Here is an 11203-nt window from a genome sequence, read left to right as displayed (position 1 = left end):
GGTTATCTATGAGGCTGTCTGTTGAATGGTCCAGATGGCTGATTGGTTATCTATGAGACTGTCTGGTTATCTATGAGGCTGACTGACTGTTGAAAGGCCCTGATGGCTGACTGGTTATCTATGAGACTGTCTGTTGAAAGGCCCTGATGGCTGACTTGTTATCTATGAGACTGTCTGTTGAAAGGCCCTGATGGCTGACTGGTTATCTATGAGACTGTCTGTTGAAAGGTCCTGATGGCTGACTGGTTATCTATGAGACTGTCTGTTGAAGGTCCTGATGGCTGACTGGTTATCTATGAGGCTGACTGACTGTTGAAAGGCCCTGATGGCTGACTGGTTATCTATGAGACTGTCTGTTGAAAGGCTCTGATGGCTGACTGGTTATCTATGAGACTGTCTGTTGAAAGGCCCTGATGGCTGACTGGTTATCTATGAGACTGTCTGTTGAAAGGCCCTGATGGCTGACTGGTTATCTATGAGACTGTCTGTTGAAAGGTCCTGATGGCTGACTGGTTATCTATGAGACTGTCTGTTGAAAGGCCCTGATGGCTGACTGGTTATCTATGAGACTGTCTGTTGAAAGGTCCTGATGGCTGACTGGTTATCTATGAGACTGTCTGTTGAAAGGCCCTGATGGCTGACTGGTTATCTATGAGGCTGTCTATTGAAAGGCCCTGATGGCTGACTGGTTATCTATGAGACTGTCTGTTGAAAGGTCCTGATGGCTGACTGGTTATCTATGAGACTGTCTGTTGAAAGGCCCTGATGGCTGACTGGTTATCTATGAGACTGTCTGGTGAAAGGCTCTGATGGCTGACTGGTTATCTATGAGACTGTCTGGTGAAAGGCTCTGATGGCTGACTGGTTATCTATGAGGCTGTCTGTTGAAAGGCCCTGATGGCTGACTGGTTATCTATGAGACTGACTGGTTATCTATGAGGCTGTCTGTTGAAAGGTCCTGATGGCTGACTGGTTATCTATGAGACTGTCTGTTGAAAGGCCCTGATGGCTGACTGGTTATCTATGAGGCTGTCTGTTGAAAGGCCCTGATGGCTGACTGGTTATCTATGAGACTGTCTGCTGAAAGGCCCTGATGGCTGACTGGTTATCTATGAGGCTGTCTGTTGAAAGTCCCTGATGGCTGACTGGTTATCTATGAGACTGTCTGTTGAAAGGCCCTGATGGCTGACTGGTTATCTATGAGGCTGTCTGTTGAAGAGCCCTGATGGCTGACTGGTTATCTATGGGACTGTTTGTTGAAAGGCCCTGATGGCTGATTGGTTATCTATGAGGCTGTCTGTTGAAAGGCCCTGATGGCTGATTGGTTATCTATGAGGCTGTCTGTTGAAGAGCCCTGATGGCTGACTGGTTATCTATGAGGCTGTCTGTTGAAAGGCCCTGATGGCTGATTGGTTATCTATGAGACTGACTGGTTATCTATGAGGCTGTCTGCTGAAAGGCCCTAATGGCTGACTGGTTATCTATGAGACTGTCTGCTGAAAGGCCCTGATGGCTGACTGGTTATCTATGAGGCTGTCTGTTGAAAGTCCCTGATGGCTGACTGGTTATCTATGGGACTGTTTGTTGAAAGGCCCTGATGGCTGATTGGTTATCTATGAGACTGACTGGTTATCTATGGGTCTGTTTGTTGAAAGGCCCTGATGGCTGACTGGTTATCTATGAGACTGATTGGTTATCTATGAGACTGACTGGTTATCTATGAGACTGACTGGTTATCTATGGGACTGTTTGTTGAAAGGCCCTGATGGCTGATTGTTTATCTATGAGACTGACTGGTTATCTATGAGGCTGTCTGCTGAAAGGCCCTAATGGGTAAATAATGTGTTGTTTGTTTTCAGAAAAGCCACGTCCCGTACAGGGACAGCAAGATGACCCGTATCTTGCAGGACTCTCTAGGGGGTAACTGTAGGACCACCATCATCATCTGTGCATCTCCCTCCATCTACAACGAGTGTGAGACCAAGTCTACCCTCATGTTCGGACAGAGGTGGGTCAGCACCTCTCTACAGTTTACTTGGTCTAGTGGCAGACTGTTAGCATAAGTCTACCAAAATCAAATCAAATCAAATCAAATTTATTTATATAGCCCTGTACATCAGCTGATATCTCAAAGTGCTGTACAGAAACCCAGCCTAAAACCCCAAACAGCAAACAATGCAGGTGTAAAAGTGGCTAGGAAAAACTCCCTAGAAAGGCCAAAACCTAGAAGAAACCTACCCTGTTGGGACAGAGGTGGGTCAGCACCTCTCTACAGTTTACCTGTTCTAGTGGCAGACTGTTAACATAAGTCTACCCTCATGTTCGGACAGAGGTGGGTCAGCACCTCTCTACAGTTGACCTCATGTTCGGACAGAGGTGGGTCAGCACCTCTCTACAGTTGACCTGTTCTAGTGGCAGACTGTTAACATAAGTCTACCCTGTTGGGACAGAGGTGGGTCAGCACCTCTCTACAGTTTACCTGTTCTAGTGGCAGACTGTTAACATAAGTCTACCCTCATGTTCGGACAGAGGTGGGTCAGCACCTCTCTACAGTTGACCTCATGTTCGGAGGTGGGTCAGCACCTCTCTACAGTTGACCTGGTCTAGTGGCAGACTGTTAACATAAGTCTACCCTGTTGGGACAGAGGTGGGTCAGCCCCTCTCTACAGTTGACCTGTTCTAGTGGCAGACTGTTAACATAAGTCTACCCTGTTGGGACAGAGGTGGGTCAGCACCTCTCTACAGTTTACCTGGTCTAGTGGCAGACTGTTAACATAAGTCTACCCTGTTGGGACAGAGGTGGGTCAGCACCTCTCTACAGTTGACCTGTTCTAGTGGCAGACTGTTAGCATAAGTCTACCCTGTTGGGACAGAGGTGGGTCAGCACCTCTCTACAGTTTACCTGGTCTAGTGGCAGACTGTTAACATAAGTCTACCCTGTTGGGACAGAGGTGGGTCAGCACCTCTCTACAGTTTACCTGGTCTAGTGGCAGACTGTTAGCATAAGTCTACCCTGTTGGGACAGAGGTGAGCTGAGAGATCCACTGCACCATACCCAGTTCCCCTATTTTATGTGAACAATGAAAGGTTTCCCATGGCAGATGGGCCGTCCTTAATCCACCAGGAGACGGACAGTGACTGTTGATGATGAGTAGAGCTGATGATTCCCAGTATCTTCCCTCCTATTCAGGGCTGACTGAGTGGTTGCATAACAAGCCTCTTCTCTAAATCTTTATCCAGATGATGAAGACATTGTTCATCTCTCTGACCTTTAGCTAAGTGTTACATCCATCCACTCCCTAAATCCTGATCTGTAGGGTTTTATCCTGCCTCTGGCTGGACAGCAACAGTAGCAACAGTGGGAGTTAGCCTAGGCTGCTCTGTGTGTTAGAGGACACAATGAACTTCCAGCACATTCTATCTCTGCTGCCCTGCTAGAGGACACAGGGGACTTCCAGCACATTCTATCTCTGCTGCCCTGCCAGAGGAAACAGGGGACTTCCAGCACGTTCTATCTCTGCTACCATGCCAGAGGACACAGGGGACATCAGAACATTCTGTCTCTGCTACCATGCCAGAGGACACAGGGAACATCCAGAACATTATGTCTCTGCTACCTTGCCAGAGGACACAGGGAACATCCAGAACATTATGTCTCTGCTACCATGCCAGAGGACACAGGGGACATCCAGAACATTCTGTCTCTGCTACCATGCCAGAGGACACAGGGAACATCCAGAACATTATGTCTCTGCTACCTTGCCAGAGGACACAGGGGACATCCAGAACATTATGTCTCTGCTACCTTGCCAGAGGACACAGGGGACATCCAGAACATTATGTCTCTGCTACCTTGCCAGAGGAAACAGGGGACATCCAGAACATTCTGTCTGTGCTGAGCATGGCCTGCCAGAGGGGACACAGGGGACATCCAGAACATTCTGTCTCTGCCGCCCTGCCAGGCTTAGGAGATTATTAGATAGAGGTAGAACAGTAGGGCTACAGAGCGATGTGCTGTGGTGTGGCATGGTGTGGCGTGGTGTGGCATGGTGTGGCGTGGTGCGGTGTGGCATGGTGCGGTGTGGCATGGTGCGGTGTGGCATGGTGTGGCGTGGCGTGTGGTGTGGCGTGGTGTGGCGTGGTGTGGCGTGGCGTGGTGTGGCATGGTGTGGCATGGTGTGGCGGTGGTGTGGTGCGGCGTGGTGTGGCATGGTGTGGCGTGTGTGGCATGGTGCGTAAATGTGTGGCATGGTGTGGCATGGTGCGGTGTGGCATGGTGTGGCGTGGTGCGGTGTGGCGTGGTGTGGCGTGGTGCGGCGTGGCATTGCGGTGTGGCATGGAAATGACTTAAATGTAAATGTAAATGTGTGGCATGGTGTGGCATGGTGCGCCGTGGTGTGGCGTGGTGTGGTGTGGTGCGGCACGGTGTGGTATGGTGTGGCATGGTGTGGTGTGGTGTGCGTTGCGGCATGGTGTGGCGTGGCGTGTGGTGTGGTGCGGTGTGGCATGGCGTTGTGTGGTGTGGTGCGGCATGGTGCGGTGTGGCATGGCGTTGTGTGGTGTGGTATGTGGTATGGTGTGGCATGGTGTGGTGCGGCATGGTGTGGCGCTCCACTGCACTGTCTGCACCCATGTGACCACCACTGCTGTCTGTGAGAGGAGGCTGAGAGGAGTTGGACTTTACACATCATTGTACGGTCTACAGTACCCAGCAGGGCTAATTAGTCCCCGGTCATCTTCACAGGGGACAACCTCCTGCAATAGATCTCAGACCACTTCAAATATGGAGCTATCTGCCTCCCTGCTTCTTATTGGATCACCTCCTCCAGTTATGTTGATTCAATGTTTATCCATCTGCTCCTGTTCTGACAAAATATATATATATAAATATATATAATATATATAAAATATAAAATATATATAAAATATAAAATATACTGTGGAGAAAAAAGTGATGAGTAAATGAGGCCACAATGTCCTTTAGTGGATAAATTACAGCCCATTAGCCATGTCAAAGTAGTGCACTGCTGTATAGGGAATAGGGTGTGATTAGATACAGGGATCTGAGTGTCTGTCCCACCCTCCACACAGAGCCAAGACCATCAAGAACACCGTGTCTGTGAACCTGGAGCTGACTGCTGAGGAGTGGAAGAACAAGTACAACAAGGAGAAAGACAAGAACAAGAGTCTGAAGAACGTTATCCACAGGCTGGAGATGGAACTCAACCGCTGGAGGAACGGTGAGGGAGGAGGGAGGGAGATGGAGGGACTCAACCGCTGGAGGAACGGTGAGGGAGGAGGAGGGAGGGGGGAGGAGGGATGACTCAACCGCTGGAGGAACGGTGAGGGAGGAGGGAGGGAGATGGGGAGGGAGGGAGATGAGGCTCAACCGCTGGAGGAACGGTGAGGGAGGAGGGAGGGAGATGGGGAGGGAGGGAGATGAGGCTCAACCGCTGGAGGAACGGTGAGGGAGGAGGGAGGGAGATGGGGAGGGAGGGAGATGAGGCTCAACCGCTGGAGGGTGAGGGAGGGGGAGGGAGATGGGGAGGGAGGAGGATGAGGCTCAACCGCTGGAGATGGGGAGGGAGGAGGGGATGAGGCTCAACCGCTGGAGGAACGGTGAGGGAGGAGGGAGGGAGGGAGATGGGGAGGAGGGAGAGAGATGGAGCTCAACCGCTGGAGGAACAGTTAGGGAGGAGGGAGGGAGATGGAGCTCAACCGCTGGAGGAACGGTGAGGGAGGGAGATGGGGAGATGGGGAGGGAGGGAGATGGGGAGGAGGGAGGGAGATGGAGCTTTACCGCTGGAGGAACGGTGAGGGAGGAGGGAGATGAGGAGGGAGGGAGATGGAGCTCAACCGCTGGAGGAACAGTTAGGGAGGAGGGAGGGAGATGGAGCTCAACCGCTGGAGGAACGGTGAGGGAGGGAGATGGGGAGGGAGATGGGGAGATGGGGAGGGAGGGAGATGGGGAGGAGGGAGGGAGATGGAGCTTAACCGCTGGAGGAACGGTGAGGGAGGAGGGAGGAGGGAGATGAGGAGGGAGGGAGATGGAGCTTAACCGCTGGAGGAATGGTGAGGGAGATGGGGAGGGATGGGCAGAGGAGGAGATGGCAGGGAGAGTGGGGGAGGGAGAGAGAGGGAGTGAGTGAGACAGAGAGGGAGGAGGGCGGGAGAGGGAGCAGGGGTAGGGAGGGAGAGATTGAGGAGGGAGGGCAGAGAGAGAGAGAGAAATGATTGAAACCCTTCATATGAAATCGACAGAGCCACACTGAGTTGGACATGAGTTAGTGTTCCAATGGTAGATATTGAGTGAATGAGTGCACAGTTCAAGGTAGAGAATCTGTTTGTCCCTGTCTCAGGTGAGAACGTCCCTGAGGAGGATCAGCTGAGTGCTAAGGAGCAGAAGCACCTGGAGCCGTGTGACAACACTCCCATCATAGATAACATGGCTCCAGCTAACGGACTGGTTCTGGTCTCCACCGAGGAGAAGAGCAAGTACGAAGAGAACATCAGCAATCTGTACAAACAACTGGACGACAAGGTCAACAAGGGAAATCTCACCAGACTAGATTAGAGAACTGAGTCAAATCATTTTGGAGGGTACAAACTCAACGTACATAAAGAATAACAGACATTAAAACACAGTTTAAATAACAAACATGCATCAACATTAAACGGAAGGTTAGATTGGGCAGGAACAGGAAGGGGTTGGATTTTTTACAGGCAAATCAATGTTTCCAATTCTATTCTAACTGAAATGTAAATTGCTGCTTGTTATGTTTGTGTCACCCAGGATGATGAGATCAACCAGCAGAGCCAGCTGGCTGAGAAACTCAAGGAACAGATGTTAGACCAGGATGAGGTGACCAATCATGAACAACCCTCTTTTCTCATTTTAAAGGAGAATGTCACTCAAAAACTATATTTTGGTATTGTTTCTCATTAGTCCACTGTTGATACAGTTTGTCAGTCCAAAATGTTTTGCATGTAAGCAGTCAATGCCATACAACTCTCCTTCCGTGGCCTCCAACTGCTCTTAAATACAAGCAAAACTAAATGCATGCTCTTCAACCGATCGGTGCCTGCACCTGCCCGCCCATCCAGCATCACTACTCTGGACGGTTCTGACTTAGAATATGTGGACAACTATAAATACCTAGGTGTCTGGTTAGACTGTAAACTATCCTTCCAGACTCACATTAAGCATCTCCAATCCAAAGTTAAATCTAGAATTGGCTTCCTATTTCGCAACAAAGCATCCTTCACTCATGCTGCCAAACATACCCTCATAAAACTGACCATCCTACCGATCCTCGACTTCGGCGATGTCATTTACAAAATAGCCTCCAACACCATACTCAATAAATTGGATCTATCACAGTGCCATCCGTTTGGTCAAAGCCCCATATACTACCCACCACTGTGACCTGTATGCTCTCATTGACTGGCCCTCGCTTCATACTCATCGCCAAAACCCACTGGCTCCAGGTCATCTACAAGACCCTGCTAGGTAAAGTCCCCCCTTATCTCAGCTTGCTGGTCACCATAGCAGCACCCACCTGTAGCACGCGCTCCAGCAGGTATATCTCTCTGGTCACCCCCAAAACCAATTCTTCCTTTGGCCACCTCTCCTTCCAGTTCTCTGCTGCCAATGACTGGAACAAACTATAAAAATCTCTGAAACTGGAAACACTTATCTCCCTCACTAGCTTTAAGCACTAGCTGTCAGAGCAGCTCACAGATTACTGCACCTGTACATAGCCCACCTATAATTTAGCCCAAACAACTACCTCTCCCCCTACTGTATTTATTTATTTATTTAGCTCCTTTGCACCCCATTATTTTTATTTCTACTTTGCACATTCTTCCACTGCAGATCTACCATTCCAGTGTTTTACTTGCTATATTCTATTTACTTTGCCACGATGGCCTTTCTTTCCCCTTTACCTCCCTTCTCACCTAATTTGCTCACATCGTATATAGACTTATTTTTCTACTGTATTATTGACTGTATGTTTGTTTTACTCCATGTGTAACTCTGTGTTGTTGTATCTGTCGAACTGCTTTGCTTTATCTTGGTCAGTAAATGAGAACTTGTTCTCAACTTGCCTACCTGGTTAAATAAAGGTGAACTAAATCCATTTTAAAATTTTAAAAAGTCAAGTTGTCAAAATATTGGACGTTTTGAGTCATCTGATGCATTTTGCTTCTTCGTCATGATGATGTGGCTGGAGACACTGTTCTTCTTAAAAGTCCAATGTCTTGATGATGCTTTCAGATGGATGATCTACATCTAAGGGGGATTCAACCATGTTAAATGGTGTGCATTTGCCTGTGTGTGTTCCCTTTTTCGTGTGTGTCCCTGTGTGTGTCCCTGTGTGTGTCCCTGTCTGTGTCCCTGTGTGTCTCCCTATGTGTGTCCCTGTGTGTCTCCCTGTGTGTGTCCCTGTCTGTGTCCCTGTGTGTGTCCCCGTGTGGGTCTCTCCTCAGCTGCTGGCGTCGACGAGAAGAGACTATGAGAAGATCCATGAGGATCTGTCTCGTCTGCAGACGGAGAACGAGGCTGCCAAGGAGGAGGTGAGGGAGAATATTCTGGATGAATCCATGTTATTCCAGAATTCTAAATGAGCCCATCAAATCAAATCAAATTGTATTAGTCACATGCGCCGAATACAGCAGGTGTAGACCGTGAAATGTTTACTTACGAGCCCCTAACCGACAGTGCAGTTTCAAAAATACGGATAAGAATAAGAGATAAAAGTAACAAGTAATTAAAGAGGAGCAGTAAAAAATAACAATATATACAGGGGGTACTGGTACAGAGTCAATGTGGAGGCTATATACAGGGGGTACCGGTACAGAGTTAATGTGGAGGTTATATACAGGGGGTACCGGTACAGAGTCAATGTGGAGGCTATATACAGGGGGTACTGGTACAGAGTCAATGTGGAGAATATATACAGGGGGTACTGGTACAGAGTTAATGTGGAGGCTATATACAGGGGGTACTGGTACAGAGTCAATGTGGAGGTTATATACAGGGGGTACTGGTACAGAGTCAATGTGGAGGTTATATACAGGGGGTACCGGTACAGAGTCAATGTGGAGGCTATATACAGGGGGTACCGGTACAGAGTTAATGTGGAGGCTATATACAGGGGGTACCGGTACAGAGTTAATGTGGAGGCTATATACAGGGGGTACTGGTACAGAGTCGATGTGGAGGTTATATACAGGGGGTACTGGTACAGAGTTAATGTGGAGGCTATATACAGGGGGTACTGGTACAGAGTCAATGTGGAGGTTATATACAGGGGGTACCGGTACAGAGTCAATGTGGAGGCTATATACAGAGGGTACTGGTACAGAGTTAATGTGGAGGTTATATACAGGGGGTACTGGTACAGAGTTAATGTGGAGGCTATATACAGGGGGTACTGGTACAGAGTTAATGTGGAGGCTATATACAGGGGGTACCGGTACAGAGTCAATGTGGAGGCTATATACAGAGGGTACTGGTACAGAGTCAATGTGGAGGCTATATACAGGGGGTACCGGTACAGAGTCAATGTGGAGGCTATATACAGAGGGTACTGGTACAGAGTTAATGTGGAGGTTATATACAGGGGGTACTGGTACAGAGTTAATGTGGAGGCTATATACAGGGGGTACTGGTACAGAGTTAATGTGGAGGCTATATACAGGGGGTACTGGTACAGAGTTAATGTGGAGGCTATATACAGGGGGTACCGGTACAGAGTCAATGTGGAGGCTATATACAGAGGGTACTGGTACAGAGTTAATGTGGAGGTTATATACAGGGGGTACCAGTACAGAGTCAATGTGGAGGTTATATACAGGGGGTACTGGTACAGAGTCAATGTGGAGGCTATATACAGGGGGTACTGGTACAGAGTCAATGTGGAGGCTATATACAGGGGGTACTGGTACAGAGTCAATGTGGAGGCTATATACAGGGGGTACTGGTACAGAGTCAATGTGGAGGTTATATACAGGGGTACCGGTACAGAGTCAATGTGGAGGCTATATACAGGGGGTACCGGTACAGAGTCAATGTGGAGGCTATATACAGGGGGTACCGGTACAGAGTCAATGTGGAGGTTATATACAGGGGGTACCGGTACAGAGTCAATGTGGAGGCTATATAAAGGGGGTACAGGTACAGAGTCATTGTGGAGGCTATATACAGGGGGTACCGGTACAGAGTTAATGTGGAGGCTATATACAGGGGGTACTGGTACAGAGTTAATGTGGAGGCTATATACAGAGGGTACTGGTACAGAGTTAATGTGGAGGCTATATACAGGGGGTACTGGTACAGAGTCAATGTGGAGGCTATATACAGGGGGTACTGGTACAGAGTTAATGTGGAGGCTATATACAGGGGGTACTGGTACAGAGTTAATGTGGAGGCTATATACAGGGGGTACTGGTACAGAGTCAATGTGGAGGTTATATACAGGGGTACTGGTACAGAGTCAATGTGGAGGCTATATACAGGGGGTACTGGTACAGAGTCAATGTGGAGGTTATATACAGGGGGTACCGGTACAGAGTCAATGTGGAGGCTATATACAGGGGGTACAGGTACAGAGTCATTGTGGAGGCTATATACAGGGGGTACCGGTACAGAGTTAATGTGGAGGCTATATACAGGGGGTACTGGTACAGAGTCAATGTGGAGGCTATATACAGGGGGTACTGGTACAGAGTCAATGTGGAGGCTATATACAGAGGGTACTGGTACAGAGTTAATGTGGTGGCTATATACAGGGGGTACTGGTACAGAGTTAATGTGGAGGCTATATACAGGGGGTACTGGTACAGAGTTAATGTGGAGGCTATATACAGGGGGTACTGGTACAGAGTCAATGTGGAGGCTATATACAGAGGGTACTGGTACAGAGTTAATGTGGAGGCTATATACAGGGGGTACTGGTACAGAGTCAATGTGGAGGCTATATACAGGGGGTACCGGTACAGAGTTAATGTGGAGGCTATATACAGGGGGTACTGGTACAGAGTTAATGTGGAGGCTATATACAGGGGGTACTGGTACAGAGTCAATGTGGAGGTTATATACAGGGGGTACCGGTACAGAGTCAATGTGGAGGCTATATACAGGGGGTACCGGTACAGAGTCAATGTGGAGGTTATATACAGGGGGTACCGGTACAGAGTC

At 48.8% G+C, this 11203-nt stretch overlaps 1 protein-coding gene across 1 annotated transcript in view; it reads left to right on the top strand.

Annotated features, from left to right (window-relative positions):
• The first annotated feature begins 1865 nt into the window (after positions 1–1865).
• Positions 1866–11203, top strand: part of LOC124027705 (kinesin heavy chain-like) — a 29186-nt gene continuing 19848 nt past the window's right edge. The window contains exons 1-5 of the mRNA XM_046340074.1: positions 1866–2008; positions 5092–5240; positions 6360–6541; positions 6794–6862; positions 8491–8577. Coding sequence (XP_046196030.1) covers positions 1890–2008; positions 5092–5240; positions 6360–6541; positions 6794–6862; positions 8491–8577 — 606 coding nt within the window. The 5' untranslated portion in view covers positions 1866–1889. The remainder of the gene's footprint in view (positions 2009–5091; positions 5241–6359; positions 6542–6793; positions 6863–8490; positions 8578–11203) is intronic.

This window comes from Oncorhynchus gorbuscha, unplaced genomic scaffold, assembly GCF_021184085.1.
Source record: "Oncorhynchus gorbuscha isolate QuinsamMale2020 ecotype Even-year unplaced genomic scaffold, OgorEven_v1.0 Un_scaffold_3500, whole genome shotgun sequence".
NCBI lineage: Eukaryota > Metazoa > Chordata > Actinopteri > Salmoniformes > Salmonidae > Oncorhynchus > Oncorhynchus gorbuscha.
This window is presented reverse-complemented; position numbering and strand designations above follow the sequence as displayed.